This window comes from Saccoglossus kowalevskii, chromosome 17, assembly GCF_978046115.1.
Source record: "Saccoglossus kowalevskii chromosome 17, keSacKowa6.1, whole genome shotgun sequence".
Classification (NCBI taxonomy): Eukaryota; Metazoa; Hemichordata; class Enteropneusta; family Harrimaniidae; genus Saccoglossus; species Saccoglossus kowalevskii.
The window spans coordinates 11,449,297-11,467,035 of record NC_140657.1 but is presented as its reverse complement, the minus strand read 5'-3'; the positions used below and the strand labels follow the sequence as shown (position 1 = coordinate 11,467,035).

General features: G+C 34.1%; 1 protein-coding gene across 1 annotated transcript; it reads left to right on the top strand.

The window, feature by feature from the left end:
• The first annotated feature begins 2,230 nt into the window (after nucleotides 1-2,230).
• Nucleotides 2,231-16,889, top strand: LOC102801803 (serine/threonine-protein phosphatase 6 catalytic subunit). Its single transcript, XM_085492408.1, has 7 exons — nucleotides 2,231-2,358; nucleotides 3,945-4,040; nucleotides 8,444-8,509; nucleotides 9,238-9,379; nucleotides 9,669-9,748; nucleotides 14,875-15,084; nucleotides 15,901-16,889. Exons 1-7 carry the CDS (start codon nucleotides 2,254-2,256, stop codon nucleotides 16,147-16,149), a joined length of 948 nt encoding a protein of 315 aa, XP_085348534.1. The 5' UTR covers nucleotides 2,231-2,253; the 3' UTR covers nucleotides 16,150-16,889.
• Nucleotides 16,890-17,739: the final 850 nt, after the last annotated feature.

Below are 17,739 nucleotides of genomic sequence, written 5' to 3'. Positions count from 1 at the left end.
AAAAGAATAATTAAAAGAATAAAAAAAATATATAGAAAGGAAAGAAAAGTACAAAGCTCATTTGCATAGTAGTAAAATACACATGCAACATCAGAATACAAATTACTGTATATTAATTGTCACTAAAAATCCTGACGAAAACTTTGTGAGTTGTTTTCTGCAAAGAAATTAAAACTAAACTGGTTGTAATTTTCATTTTAGATGTACAAATAAAGATGATATTGTATTATGTAATATTTTGTCTGTCTTGTTTCAATTAATGCTAGCTTGGAAGCTATGCAGCATTTACAATTAATATACACTTATGCCTAGGTATGATGCTCGTAATATCTCATTACTTATTCAGCAGTCTTGTTGTTCATTGACAAAATTCTCCACGAGAAAAATTTTCTATAATCACATGGTCTCTGAATAAATCTACCAATCAGAATTGACTCCATTATGAATCATTCATATACTGTGATGAATTGAAAATCACTAACAATGTGCCATATAACAAGTAGAGCATTGAACAGATTCCAGACTAATTGAATATGGGGTTCTATTATTATTTTGTTTGTGTCTGTGACTATACATTTGTCTGTATGTCAATCCGTGTATTCACATGTTTGAGTGCAATTTGGCGTGAAAATGAGTTGATCTGCAGTGTACTTGCATAATATATGATGTCAATAAAAGTATGAAATTTGTTGTAATATGAAACCCCAAAAGTTTTCTATTTTAAATCCTTGAAAATTAAATTTTTGTGAGAGAACATTTTAGAATAACGTTTCTACTGAATTGTGAACGATATTAATGGGATTATGAATTATTTGAAATAAGTATCGATCCTCCTACTTGTCTTTCATTTTGGATTTCTGAATAAAGTTTGTTGTTTATTATCAAATTGAATAATTTTTGGAAAAAAAAATATTCCTGTTAATTAACACAACACATCAATATGTTATTTTTCAAAAGTAATATTATGCATGTTTGGTTTGAAGATCACATAATTCAGGAATTAATATTGCTGTACATTAATTGCGTATGTTTGTTTATATTACTACCACCGTACTCAATATGACGTTGTTTTCAACTTGTACATTAAATTACTAACTTGATTAACCCAATGAGTTTTTTGTGAAATCAATTACAGTTGATGTTCATACTTCATTAATAGGATTATGATATGTATATATATATATATATAATTCTCTTCATTCATTTGGTATACTTAAAGCTTTACAATGCATATTACATTTTTTGTACAAACATGAGATCTATATTGAACGTGAGGCTTTAGTGTTTTCATGTAAATATTGCGTTGAATATGTGTATCAGGTATACCATGCCATGCCATCTGGGTAGTTCTTGTTCCCCTCATCATTCCATTCCATAACACATAACTGAAGACAGAGTATGTAAATGAGTATCGATAAATTCAAACAAATAGCGAGTCAGTAAATTTTATCTGGGGAAAACCATATGGTACCAACAATTCTAGAAAGGCATTGAATCAATTGAGACAATCCTCATGTGATCAGTATGCATCAGATTACCTTTATTACTTAAATATTATTGTTTTAAGGTATGGTCCAATATGTTATTTAAATCTATTATTATAATGGACATGTGAAAATTTAAGAATTCATTTCTGATTTTATTTTATTTTGTATTTCAAAAAGAATAGCCTTATAAATATAATTATTTGTCTTTTATATTCAATTCTGTGATGTCCTTGTGATTAGATTTATGCTGAAATTAATGAGTTAGTAATACTAAAAACCCATTAATAGGCCTCAGTTCATTCAGTGTCCAGCATTTTGTTACATATGATTTTTTTAATTGTTTATTTATTTTTTTCACCACCATTTAATTAAATTGAACGTCATACAATAATAAGCACAAAATTGAGAGAAATTATGAGGAACAAAATTAATAGCTCTATTTGAGCCAATGAAATAATATGTCCCACCATGATGGAGAATTTGTACTGGCTCCAAAAAATATTGGACTTGTACCTTGAGCCATGGGGCTTTGTGTTACACTCGCTCAGCCTTTTAGTGTAACGCATAACCATATGGGACAAGCACGGTCAATAATAACTAGTAACCGCATGGGAACACGCTTACTACTTTTTTAGTAACCGTGATGGGGACAAGGTGCAATTGAGTCGTCACGATCAGTCGTCACACTCTAGTGACGCTTATGCTTGCGCCCTCAGGCGACACAAAACAGAAAATATATGACCTTTCACCTTAACTACCCACGCGCATGAGCAGTTACAATCTAGTTTTCAAAATGGCGGAAATATCGTGTCTCGATAAATGGATCGAAATAACGAAACAGTGCAAATATTTACCCGAAAACGATCTAAAGGTGAGTATTTCAGATTTCAGTTCATAACAGAACATCGTCTCATACACTGATTCTCAGCGCAAGAGTCTAAAAATAGCTGGACATCCTCCCCCCAACCGCTGATGACTGTTCATTTCAGTTGTCGGTTTCCCTGACCTCGACAACTTGAGATTTGATTTATTTACCAGTGGACGCGGAAGTTTAATTGATTATGATTAGTCAATCGCTATTTATAGAACGGCCGTCTCTCAAATAAAATTAGATAAAAGTACGGAAAACTTGTTGACGTGATCCTGAAAATTGCAAGCTCACCACTTAAATGTTATCCATTTCGAGCAAACGAGTTGTTTTAGAAAACGAACTAACAAACAATTCAAATACTAGTAGTTCTGTCACATAATCGTGATTGAAAACAGAATTGGTCCCACTATTTGAAATAAGACTAGACCCGGCTGTAATAATTAGCTGCGTTCCTATATAGTATTAGAGTGTTGCATCGTCTTTAGTCGTGCTCTCTCGGTGACGTTTCACAACATGCATGAATTCATGTTTATAAACTGTCCCACAATCAAAGTCATTTTCTTTGTTTACCTCGTGCAATCACAACTCACACAAAATGTCAATCAGATAAAATTCTGAGACAGTATATAGCATTGTTGGTTGTGTATTTATGGTTTAGGGTTGGGAAAGTGTCAAGTCTTGCCGGGGTTGTGGAAAAAAGCATTGTGAAAAGAGATCAAATAAATCTTGACAAATTAAGGGCACATATCATTTCTCATTTTAAATATGTGATTATCTTGCTACTTAGTTGCATGACTAGGCCTTTAAAATGGCAGAATTTATTTTGACTTTCACTTTTACTATGTATACATGTACATCTAACAGATGTGACCGTTCAAACAACTTTTAAAATCTCTGTTGAACATGCATTAAGGTGGTGTAATGACTTGCCACATTCCCATTTCCACCCATGACTGTTTCAAGTATAGCCCAGAGTACAGTCCTGTAGGTTGGCCTCCTTCCGCTGATCATTCGGCCCCCAGGTTGGCCTCCTTCCGCTGCCCCCACAGTCCTGAGAAGTCGGATAGACCTGGGATTCGACACTAGTTGAAGGGCTGTATCGGGCGATTTAAGGGCATTCAGCTTTGCAGTTAAAAAATAAGTACCTAGATCGATAAGTCTAACTACACTAGGGTGGATCAAATCGTCATTTTCCAATGACAAAAGAAAATATACGCCACTATCTTGTTACGACGTATTTATAAACAAACCGTCGTTTTGTTGCATAAAACAAGCTTTCATCAACGTTCCAGTGCTGTAGGTACAGTACATGTTTCGGCCACAAGAAAGGTATTTATGGTCACTAGATTGGTGGATAGATGTTTTGGCTGATTACTATCATCAAACAGAAAGTTTCTCTGCCATAAATTTGTAGGCGGGTGTCGAATCCCTGGTCTATGCGACTTCTCAGGACTGTGGGGTCCGAATGATCCTACAGGACTGTACTCTGGGCTATTTCAAGTATAGATTCTAGTTATATTTGATAATGTAAATAAATAAATAAATATTTTGTTATATTTATAGCATTTTTCAAACTTTTTTTTCAGAAATTGTGTGATCATGTATGTGAATTATTGCTGGAAGAATCCAATGTGCAACCTGTGTCATCGCCAGTAACGGTTTGTGGAGACATCCACGGACAGGTAGGTTTAGTTTCAAGCATGTCTATTCATTTTTTGTTCCCATTTATGAAAGAAGTCATAAAACTAATGGATTGACTTTACAGTATGCGTCTTTATGGTTGTTTGTTTTCTGAGAATTTATTCCAAAACAACTGTCATCTCTAGGTTTCTGCCTTGGCTGCTAATACCGTACTTCCCCGAGCATAAGCCCCTCCCCGAGTATAAGCCCACCTTCTGTTTTTAGACATTTAACAGGTTGAGGGCATCCCTGAGTATAGGCCCAGGGTGTTTTTGCCGGGCGTCAACGACATTTATTACAAATATGCATGTAAAAAGTGTATTTCAATGAATAATAATCGTGATTGGTACGGTAGTTTGGTTCCTGCTTTTACATGAAAACTCGAATTAATTTCAGAGTGCATGGCCGGTGAACGTACGGAACATGGTTCGAACCTTTTCTATTCTGTTATTTATTCAGGATGAACCCCGATGTTGCAATACTGAAGCAATCCATATTTCTTTTGAGTAGTGGTTTTAGAAACGTCAAAAATGTGATCGTCAAGTCGTGAAACCTGATCATTGAACATCGTTTTACTTTTCCGAATAATCGTGTTTATTGAGACTATCGTGAATGGGATGTGAACAAGCAAACTTTTCTTCGACGTGACTTGTTGGTGACCGTGAACAGTTTAATTACTTCCTCCACCCTCAGTTTACCTTTCGAAAATTGCGAATCAACAGCTTTAGGGAAAAATCATCGTTTTTTGTTGAAATCAGATCGCATTTTAACATCGCGGTAATTCACTTCCGCATTGCGTTGAAAAAATGACTTCGTCAATAATCAGGAAACTTCGTCTGTACGACACAGCATTTTGATTGGTTAACGAAAGACGTGACCTGTTAGGTCAAAGGAAGTTGTTCAGATCAAATCATCATGAAAAACACCATGGCGGAAACTGCATTGTATCGAGAGATTGCGTACGATCAAAAACATTCCACAACGAAGATATTAACGATAAAGTTTTGCCTTCGACTGTTTTCCCACAGACCCTACCCATGTTGCACCGTAAATTCAGACGGTATGGAAACCGTATTGTAATAAATTGTGTGTATTTTTATGAACACGTTTGTTTCTTCATTTTAAAAAAATGTCGTGGAAATTAAAAAGACATAATATTTCTCCGAGACCGGCGTTGTGAACGAAAAATGTAATTTGGATAATTTTTCGTGGCTGGGAAGGTGGTTACAATTTTAAACCCCCAAAAAATTATCTTTTCTGATGTGGTCCTTGAGTATAAGCCCACCCCCTAATTTTCCCTATTTTACATGTTCAGGCCCTTGGGCTTATACTCGGGGAAGTACAGTACTACATGTATGGTGGTGTTTTTTTGTTTTTTTCAATCACAAATATGTTTAGTCACTTTAACGAACAGAGAAGATAGCATTATGAATTATCTCCTGTGTGTACAGGGATGCGTTCGGTTGATAGATGTCCCCCACCACAGCCCTGCATACCTCCATAGACAGAGTCCGGTCGCACATCAGAGTTGGTGCGCAAGTTAAAATTAAGTAGTTTACCAGCTGAAATTGGTTGAAATGACGATATAGTTATCTGTAACAATTATTACAAAATTATCTGAAACTAAAATGTCGTAAAAAAAAAAGCGAGTAGTAAAGACAAAAAGTTTGTAAAAATGTAGGTACCAAGGAATCATCCACCAAACGCCATCATTTTTTACTCACATGTGCGAAGCACAAAATGGGAGTCTTTGCAGTTAGTGTGTGTCTGTATGTGTGTGTGTGTGTACTTGGATTGCTATATGTTGCGAGGACAAAAATACAGATATATAGCTACTTCCGAGGACAAACACACCTTCCGAGGACCTTTTTTCATAGTCTTTGGAAAACATAATTTATATTAATAGTTAATGCGATTATTAATACATTTTGTGTAGCTTAGGTTTAGTATCGGGGGAAGGTATGGTTCACGTTATATTAATATTAATATAATTATACCATACCTTACCCCGATACTGAACCTAAGCTTCGCAAACATTTCTATGTTCAGTCACGGGATATTCAACTCTTGTTTAATTAAACTTAATTAAAATGCAATTCTCCATTGTATTGCATTGTAATTGAGTTTAATTAAACTCCAATTAAAACGCAACCCTATATAGGAACGCGTTTTAATCGAGTTCATATCGCAACTATATTAAAAGTTAATTCAACTATATTAAAAGTTAATCCAATGAAGTCCTCGGAACATATGGCAATACAAGTATGTGTGTGTGTGTATGTGTGTCCGACCTTTCCACTGCTATCTCAAGAACCATACATCGGTTTTTGATGAAACTTGGTGCATAGATGCTCTGGGCCAATGCGCAGATTTGATTAGGTTTTGGTAAAAATCCATGCTCGTTAATTACCTAATTTGCATGATAATTAGCTAATTTTTAGCTGTTCTATGACTGTTCCACTGATATCTAAAGAACCACTCATTGGATTTTGATGAAACTTGGTACATAGATGCTCTGAACATATGCGCAGATTTGATTAGTTTTTGGTAAAAATCCGTGCATATTAATTACCTAATTTGCATGATAATTAGCTATTTTTTAGTGGTTCCATGACTGTTCCACTGATATCTGAACAACCACTCATTTGATTTTGATGAAACTTGGTACATAGATGCTCTGAACTAATGCTAGGTTTTGATTAGGTTTTGGTAAAAATCCATGCTCGTTAATTATTTATTTTGCATGATAATTAGCTAATTTTTAGCTGTTCTATGACTGTTCCACTGATATCTAAAGAACCACTCATTGGATTTTGATGAAACTTGGTACATAGATGCTCTGAACATATGCACAGATTTGATTAGTTTTTGGTAAAAATCCGTGCATATTAATTACCTAATTTGCATGATAATTAGCTATTTGTTAGTGGTTCCATGACTGTTCCACTGATTGATATCTAAACAACCACTCATTGGATTTTGATGAAACTTGGTACATAGATGCTCTGAACTAATGCTAGGTTTTGATTAGTTTTTGGTAATAATCCGTGGATACTAATTACCTAATTTGCATAATGATTAGTCAATTTTCGGTTTTTCCACTGATATCTCAAGTACTGATCATCACATTTCAATGAAACTTGGTACATAGATGTCGTATGACACTGCACAGACCTGATAGTTTTTATGGTAATATCAGTCCATATATTTACCTAATTTGCATAATTAATTAATTTTCAGCTTTTGATATAAGTAGTGAGCATTACATTTCAATGAAACTTGGTACTTACATACTCAAGGACTATGCAGAGATTGATTGTTTCGGATTAATATTTGTACATATTAATCACCTAATTTGCATAATTAGTTAATTTTCAGCTTTTCCACGGGTATCTCAAGTACTAATCATCGCATTTCAATGAATGTTTATACATGGATGCTGTAGGACAATAGACAGACCTGGATAATTGTGGGTTAAAATCTGTACATATTAATTACCCAATTTGCATAATTAACCAATTTTAAGCTTTCACACTGATATCTAAAGTACTAATTTCCATTTTAATGAAACTTAGTACAAAGATGCTCTAGGACAATGTACAAACCTAATTAGTTTGGGGTAAAACTCTGTTCATATTATTTCCCTAATTAGCATAATAATTCAAAATTTTTTGGTTCTAATCACATTTCAATTAAACTTGGTACATAGAGTTTTTGTTACATTGCGCAGACCTCATTAGTTTTACAATCAAATCTGTTCATGTTAATTTTCAGCCAAGTAATTTCAAATTATATTTAATGTGTCTCCAATACTTTCAGCACATGGGAGTTCTTTCTAAGCTTTCTTTGATTTTATTTAAAATTAGTCGATTTCATCCACAATTGGACTCCAAACTGGGAGTGCTGGATATGTGTTAATCGATCATCGTTTTTTGGTACCATTAAAAAAGTTAGACTTTGTCTATGGAGGTATCCAGGGCTGTGGTGGGGGACATATATCAACCGAACGTGTTCTTGTACACACAGCACTGTATGCAGGGCTACTGCAGGACCTTGTTCACTGCCATTGTATTTATACATGCATGTATGTGTTCCTGTTAATAAAACATTGGGCAGTGTTATTACATCAGCTTGTATTCCTGTGTTGATCAGTGAGTGATACTTGTTATCAGGCATTCACATCCTGGTTGGCAATAATGTAAACATTTGACGTCACATTGAACTGGTCAATAGAGTTTCCTTTCAGATAATTGAACCTTAGAAATCCTGATTTATAGTGAGTATAAAAACAGAGAAAGCAACAGATCTATACACCCGCTACCAGAATCAATATCTGTAGTATTGTAGAACATATGCTTGCTGTAATTGTATCCTTACTTTTCTCTTTTGTCTTTTTTTTTTTCAGTTTTACGATCTTGAAGAGTTGTTTCGTACGGGTGGACATGTTCCAGATACTAATTATATATTTATGGTATGTTGATGTTCATTTGTTTTAAAGTAGAAAAAAAAATGATTACCTGAATATGTCAGTCATCTATGTTGTATTGTTATGATAATGAAGCTATATTGTTATGATAATGAAGCTAGATTGTTATGATAATGAAGCTATATTGTTTATCAAACTAAATCCTGGGTCTAGTCTAGTAATTCTGTGTGGGGTCCCCTGTGATGTATACAACTGGTGTAAGAAACAATATTCTTCTTCAAATATTCTTCTATATAATTGTATTGACTTTAATAGACAGTAAAATTATTTGTTTCTTCAGTTTGATTGGGTTGTCAAAGAAAAGAAAATATAAAACAGGCACAATATTTTGTTTTACAAATTGACTTGGAGTATGGAGTATAAGAGTTTTAATAGAATTTCCCAGGTCTCTGCGGATTAATAAAGTTAATGTTTCATTTCTGTATCTCAACAGGAAGACTTTGTTGATACAATTGTACAGTATAATAGTTTAGAAAAATTGATTTTCCCAGGTTTTTGCAGATTAATAAAGTTACTGTTTTATTTCTGTATCTCAACAGAGCTTTGTTGATGAGGGTTTTTATAGTTTAGCAACATTGATTTTCCCAATCCCTTTTGAGATTAATAAAGTTAATGTTTTATTTCTGTATCTCAACAGAACTTTAGAAACATTGATTCTCCCAGGCCCTTGCAGATTAATAAAGTTAATGTTTTTGTTTTTTGTATCTCAACAGGGTGACTTTGTTGATAGGGGGTATTATAGTTTAGAAACATTTACAAGGTTATTAACCCTGAAAGCAAAATGGCCCGACAAGATCACGTTACTCAGAGGCAACCATGAAAGCAGACAAATCACACAAGTGTACGGATTTTATGGTAAGTACATGTAGTCTATGATGCTGTTTAGTTGACACTTTTAGTGCCAAATCTTTCAGTGCCAAATCTTTCTCCCGTTCAAATTGGGATAAATTTGTTATCATCTGCCTCTCAATTGTCACTGAATTTAATCTTAATTTTGGATCAACTAGACAAAATCTGCCGTTGCTTCTAGTATTTGATAAAAATGAAATTCCAGCTAAAATAAAGTATTTTACAGTAGTGCATACAATTTAAGTTGTCCACGGATCAAATAAAAGCACTATTAATTTAGTATATTGTTCTACAGACGAGTGCCAGACCAAGTACGGTAACGCCAATGCCTGGAGATATTGTTGTAAAGTTTTTGATCTTCTAACAGTTGCAGCTGTAAGTATTCATTAATGTATCTGCTTGTCTTTGCTGTGACTGGCTAGTCTGCAGCAGGGTTACAGCCATAAGTGTATACATGTATCAAAAAAACTTTATTAAAATGAAAAATCTGCAGTCTCTAGTCTGTAGCCATAGTAGATTTACAATCAATTTGTTGTTGATTATTTATAGTTGTTTTATAATTACTGGTAAATTTCAATCACAATTGAACAGGTTTGTGGAAATGTCAAATGACATTTTATACCTGTCTAATAAAATGACAGGCAGGCAGACAAATGGATGGCTACAGTAAATGCCTGGTCTGCAGTGATTGCAACATATTGCTGGTCATAGGACATACACATTATTACTCAGCCACTGCGCTACTGGGTAATAGATTTGTGTTGACTCTTTTACCAATTATCCGATGTGTTTGAAACTGAATACAATCCATAGATGAAAATTTCTGTTTTACATAATCAGATTTATTTAAACTGCATCTGATTAATGAAATGGCAAAATAGGTTTATCTCATTCGATTAATCTGATGAAGTTGAACATGTCCGATATACAAAAAATTGGATCAGAAATTAGATTCTGTGGATTACGCTTTCAGATCAATCTAATCAGATTAATCAGATTTAAAATCAAACATCAGATTTCGCAGTTTTCGTGATTTAATTTATGTGATAAAATGAATCTGATCAGATAAATCTGATCGTGAAAACTGGTCTGAACCAGTTAGTATCGGTGGAATTATCATACATGTATTTGAATTCAAATTACCATAATAACTCGATTAATTCGCGGTCCCGATTAATTCGCGCACCCGTTTTATTTTCGAATGCTAATTTTCAAATGTATCCTTTTAATTCTGGCGTTCAAAAACATGTTTAAAATTGTATCCTATTAATTTGCGGGCCAGAAAAAAGTGGATAACTCAGAATATATTGCATGAAGACATTAAAAAATATACATTTTGTTTGAGTTTTTATGTTATCAGTACTTGGTGTAGCCGCAATCACAGACGATCTCCGTCATCACAGCCTTTCAGTTAGCAAGCAGTTTAGGTTCGGTCAAGATTTGACCTGAAAAAAATCATTCTTCCAAGACACTACAGATGTTGGGCAAGATTATTACTTAGTCGATAAATATCCATCGGTCAGCACATCGATTGTGAATTTCCGTGATGGAAAGCTTAGTACAGAGCTTTTCGTTGCTGGTCCACAGGGTTGCATCGACCATGTGTCCGCCATTTTGGAAAGTGATTTTATTCTATGACGTCATTTAAGTGAACCGCCCTATGGTGCGTAAATTGACGTTTTTTTGATTGGTCGGGCGGTTGACCTTGTGTCACATTTTCATTATAGATGACAGTGCTTGACAAAAAAACAACAACAATCATGTAAACAATGAACACATGGCTACAAAAATGCAATCAACAGGGCAGAAGACCACCTTATCCGAAGCAACACTGAAATAGCAGAAATCATTGCCGGTCTGCTTTTAGACGACGATGAAGATGGTGATTGGTTTGACGGCTTCACTGTCGAACAATTTATAATTTGTGTCTGACAGTACTGCCTAGAAACATTAAAAAAAGGGAGTGCAGCCAGACGGCTACTTTGCAGCCATGTGTTCATTGCTTGTTTGTGTACAGAGTGACCTTTGCCATTCCACTGTTCCATTTCAAGTGTAACATGGTGCGTGGTCCTTGACGCAATGCATGTTCTCTGCCCGACTATACGCCATGAATGTCGCTAGCCACGAGTCTCAGAGGCACTAAAACAACGTCCTGTAATCGTGTTCATTGGAAAACAAAACAAATCACTAATAAATTTATGAAAACAGCTTTTTTAGCTCCGCTGTCGACTTTGTCGAGCGGAGCTTATCATATGACTGATTGTCCGTCGTCGTCGTCGTCCGTCGTCGTCGTCCGTGTCAATGTTTTACTTTTTCGACTTCTTCTTGAAAACTACAAGCCTAAATGCTTTGATACTTGGTGTATATGTACCTTGGGTAGACCTCTCTTAGGTTTGTTCATTTCATGTTGATATCTTTAATTCTCTAATTTTGGTGAATATTTTTGTCATTTTTGGTAAAAACTGATATTTTCGACTTCTTGTTAAAAACCGCAAGTGCAATTGCTTTGATATTACATTTATAGGTACTACATGTGGACCTCTCTCAGATTTGTTAATTTTGTAATGATATCTTTAATTCTTTAATTTTGGTGAATATTTTTGTCATTTTTGGTAAAAACTGATATTTTCGACTTCTTGTTAAAAACTGTAAGTCCGATTGCTTTGATACTATACATATTGTTCATTTTCCAATGATGTCTTCAGTTCTTTAATTGAAATGTGCATTGCTAACAGCGAAGCTATCTCAGCCGATAGGCTGCTTGTTAATTTTTGGTAAAAAGTGATATTTTCGACTTCTTGTTAAAAGCCACAAGTCCGGTTGCTTTGATATTACATATATAGGTACTACATGTGGACCTCTCTCAGATTTGTTCATTTCGTGATGATATCTTCAATTCTCTAATTTTGGTGAATATTTTTGTCATTTTTGGTAAAAACTGATATTTTCGACTTCTTGTTAAAAACCGCAAGTGCAATTGCTTTGATATTACATATATAGGTACTACATGTGGACCTCTCTCAGTTTTGTTCATTTTGTAATGATATCTTTAATTCTCTAATTTTGGTGAATATTTTTGTCATTTTTGGTAAAAACTGATATTTTCGACTTCTTGTTAAAAACCGCAAGTGCAATTGCTTTGATATTACATATATAGGTACTACATGTGGACCTCTCTCAGATTTGTTCATTTTGTAATGATATCTTTAATTCTCTAATTTTGGTGAATATTTTTGTCATTTTTTGGTGAAAAGTGATATTTTCGACTTCTTGTTAAAAACCGCAAGTCCAATTGCTTTGATACTACATATATAGGTACTACATGTGGACCTCTCTCAGATTTGTTCATTTTGTGATGATATCTTCAATTCTCTAATTTTGGTGAATATTTTTGTCATTTTTGGTAAAAAGTGATATTTTCAACTTCTTGTTGAAAACTGTAAGTCCGATTGCTTTGATATTACATATATAGGTACTACATGTGGACCTCTCTCAGATTTGTTCGTTTTGTGATGATATCTTCAATTCTCTAATTAATTTATTTTGGTGAATATTTTTGTAATTTTTGGTAAAAAGTGATATTTTCGACTTCTTGTTAAAAACTGTAAGTCCGATTGCTTTGATACTATTCATATTGTTCATTTTCTAATGATGTCTTCAGTTCTTTAATTGAAATGTGCATTGCTAACAGCGGAGCTATCTCAGCCGATAGGCTGCTTGTTTGAATTGATCTAATAGTACTCTTTTAATTCGCGCACCAAAAACCAATAATTTCCATTTTTACGATATTAATTCATGCACTTGAAAAAATAATTATTTTTACTACCATGAATTACCCCGGTAATAGTTTTTATGGTAATGCATTATTATTATGTCCACTGTCGACTTTGTCGAGCGGAGCTTTTCATATGAGTGATTGTCCGTCGACGTCTGTGTCAATGTTTTACTTTTCCGACTTCTTCTTGAAAACTACAAGCCTGAATGCTTTGATACTTGGTGTATATGTATCTTGGGTAGACCTCTCTTAAATTTGTTCATTTCATGATGATATCTTCAACTATAATTTTGGTGAATATTTTGAACTTCTTGTTAAAAACCGCAAGTCTGATTGCTTTGATATTGCATATATAGGTACTACATGTGGACCTCTCTCGGATTTGTTAATTTTGTGATGATATCTTCAATTCTCTAATTTTAGTGAATATTTTTTTAGCTCCGCTGTCGACTTTGTCGAGCCGAGCTTATCATATGAGTGATTGTCCGTTGTCGTCCGTGTCAATGTTTTACTTTTTCGACTTCTTCTTGAAAACAACAAGCCTGAATGCTTTGATACTTGGTGTATATGTACCTTGGGTCGACCTCTCTCAGATTTGTTCATTTTGTAATGATATCTTCAATTCTCTAATTTTGGTGAATATTTTTGTAATTTTTGGTAAAAAGTGATATTTTCGACTTCTTGTTAAAAACCACAAGTCTGATTGCTTTGATATTACATATATAGATACTACATATGGACCTCTCTCAGATTTGTTCATTTTGTGATGATATCTTCAATTCTCTAATTTTGGTGAATATTTTTTGTAATTTTTGGTTAAAAGTGATATTTTCAACTTCTTGTTAAAAACCAAAAGTTCAATTGCTTTGATATTACATATATAGATGCTACATGTAGACCTTTCTCAGATTTGTTCATTTCGTGATGATATCTTCAATTCTCTAATTTTGGTGAATATTTTTGTCATTTTTGGTAGAAAGTGATATTTTCGACTTCTTGTTAAAAACTGTAAGTCCGATTGCTTTGATACTATACATATTGTTCATTTTCCAATGATGTCTTCAGTTCTTTAATTGAAATGTGCATTGCTAACAGCGAAGCTATCTCAGCCGATAGGCTGCTTGTTAATTTTTGGTAAAAAGTGATATTTTCGACTTCTTGTTAAAAGCCACAAGTCCGGTTGCTTTGATATTACATATATAGGTACTACATGTGGACCTCTCTTAGATTTGTTCATTTGATGATGATATCTTCAATTCTCTATATTTAATGATTATTTTTGTCTTTTGGTAAAAAGTGATATTTTTAACTTCTTGTTAAAAACCCAAGTCTGATTGCTTCGATACTATACATATAGGTACCTCAGATAGACCTCTCTCAGATTTGTTCATTTCGTGATAATAATTTCAATTGTCTAATTTTAATGAATATTTTCGTCATTTTTGGTAAAAAGTGATATTTTTGAATTCTTGTTGAAAACAGCAACATATTGTTCATTTTCTAATATCTTCAGTTCTTTAATTGAAATGCACATTGCTAACAGCGGAGCTATCTCAACCGAAAGGCTGCTTGTTGAAAATGCAAACAAAGCATTTTTAGATAAAACTTATTGATGAATTATCAAATGTAAAAATTGACAAATTCAATTTGAAGTGTTTTTTTTTTTGGTAACAACTGTACTTACCCTGTTCCTGATCTATCTTTTTTAACTTCCATGATCCTGTAGATCATTGAGGGTCAAGTTCTGTGTGTACATGGTGGACTCTCACCAGACGTGAAAACGTTAGACCAAATCCGAACCATAGAACGAAATCAGGAGATACCACATAAAGGTGCATTTTGTGACTTAGTTTGGTCAGATCCCGAAGACGTAGACACATGGGCAATCAGTCCGAGAGGTGCTGGCTGGTTATTCGGGTCAAAGGTTGTACAAGAGGTGAGTTAAGACTAATCTCTTCGTGATCGATGATTCGATGAACATTAAATACACAAGATGTAGATTTCAGATAAGCATGTTCATTTTTCAAAATTGCACATGATGTCTAGCAATTGAAATCAATCGATGTGAGTGAGTTTTCAAGAACCAGTTGTTCATACATGAAGATAAAATAGTGGCGTTCGCTGATGTTATAAATGTGCTGCAGTCATCATTCAGGGCATGTTTGAAATTTGCATAAACAATGTATTTTATATGCATTGTACACAGTATCATACATAACTTGGTGCGACGACTGTACGGCTTTAACCTTTCGACCAATAGACTTTCTCGCCCAAATTTTTCTGCACATCTTCAATATTTCGACTATAAATTTGTCAGGAAAAGAGGGAACTGGTGGTTGAAAGGTTATAAATGTGTAATATAACAACTTATATTGTCACAGCACATCAGTGTTAGTGCCGAGTAAAATGCTCCCAGCATCTTGCCCAGCAATTTGATAATAGAAAGTTATTCTCCAAATCACCTTGTTATCCACATCCTGGGTGTAGTAATAATTTAGTGAGATATAACGGCCAAAATGCCAGTGAAAAGTGTCCGTGCATATGTCATCATTTATGTTTAGTGACGGGATTGTATTTCATTGTTGCTGTGTTTGATGTAAACAACGGAAAGTTTTCGAATGTGATGTAATCATGGCCACATTTTCTAAATATAAAAAGACTTTCAAACTCGTCCATACACCATTTTACAGACAGATGAATTCTTTTGTTTTTGTTTTTTCTTAACTTTCTTATTTTTTTTCTCTCTCTGTAGTTTGTCAATATCAACAATCTTAAGTTAATTTGCCGAGCTCATCAGCTGGTGCACGAAGGTTATAAATACATGTTTGACGAGAAACTTGTCACTGTCTGGTCTGCACCTAATTATTGTTATCGATGTGGTAATATAGCGTCTATTCTTGCATTCCGAGATGTTGATACAAAAGAAGCAAAGTTATTCCGTGCTGTTCCTGATTCAGAACGTGTCATTCCATCCCGTACCACAACCCCGTACTTCTTATAGAACTATATTAATATCTACTGTCGGGCTGTGACACTAATTGGAACAGCCAACCATTAATGCATTCTGATTGGCTGGTAGCTAATCACATGCTGTAGATGAACGTCTGTGATTGGCTGCTCCCATACTGAATAAGGGTGGAAATCACTGTCGATTTTGTACAAGATTTTTTTTTTTTTTTTTTTAATAGAGCTGTTGTATATTTTATTTGTTAGAAAAGGTGTTACTTCAAAAAACTTTTCTTTAGAAAACAACAAATTGTAGAATGATTTTTTTAAGTGTATTTCTGACAAATAAAGCATTACTGTATTTATTCTGTTAGAAGCAAATAGAGGCACATAAAGGAAACAATTGTTTGGTTTAGTAAAATTTATAAGTGCTTTTTATTTGTTCATACAGAGCCAATACAGTAATGAACTCACTGTGATTATAATTTACAAATGTCAGTGTTTCTGAATTCTCAAAACCATTCTAACCTAAGAGTGTGCACAGGATGACAGTGCCCAGTGATTCAAACATGAACAGTTACCGATATATCTAGAAATGTAAAATTTCAACTTACTAGGAATGTTTAAGGATTTAAGTTTGGCGTTCTTCCTGACACAAGATTCTACTCCAGTTTAGTTGATTTTGTTTGAAGGTTTTTCTGTATAACTGAATGTGACTGCAAGTTTGTCATTTTATCCCCCGCCCCCTATTGTATTGTCATATTTTCCACATTAAACATGTCTATTGACAGGTAACTATGTTGTTTGCTGTTTTGTAAAGCTAGTGAATACAATCAACATTAGGTTGGGTATTTTTGGTACATGATGGTAAAAACTGGCTCGAACATTTTTGCAACAATTTCCTTGAATTTGAAGCTACCTACAAGATTGTGCCTGATTGGCTACCCAACCATAACACCTAACAATTGGAACATTGAGCAGGATGTTTACAGGTTTTTTTTAGACATAACAAATTCTGCCTTGTACATATATATGCTTCAACTCCAGTGTTGAGTTCGCCACCAAAACAATTATGGATGATCTGGGAAAATGACTCGCAAAGCTTTCTATGAAACGATCACCTCGTCAGTACAGGTAAAAGATGAAAGTATTGAAATCTACCTTCTAGTAAATTTATGACAACTGCAATGATCGCAACAGTGAAAGTTACCAATTATATTCAGTTTAGGCGATTATGACCACCAATGTAGCCTACAGAGGGCGCTCTTATATTTTGAGCAGCTTAACTACTAGTACATTAAGCAAATCCTGATTGAAATTATTTTATTGTAAGTTAGTATAATTATTTATGGTGAGAACGAGGTAAGAGGCATGAACCTAAGAAGTATGTTCCTACTTTGCTTGAATGCAGTGGTAGCACGAGTAAATACTGTAGTTATCCTACAAATTTGGCTATCAAAGTACAGGATACAACTCGATAGTGTGGTGTAAAAACACCATTCCACATTTAAACAATACCATTGCTAGTCCAACAATCTTTTCTGTTCTGAATAATTATCGAGTATTGAAAATTTATTTTCAAACTAAATATTCACTAGCAGATGAGAACAAGAAGCTGCTTGTCACTGTTTTGAGACTTAGTTGC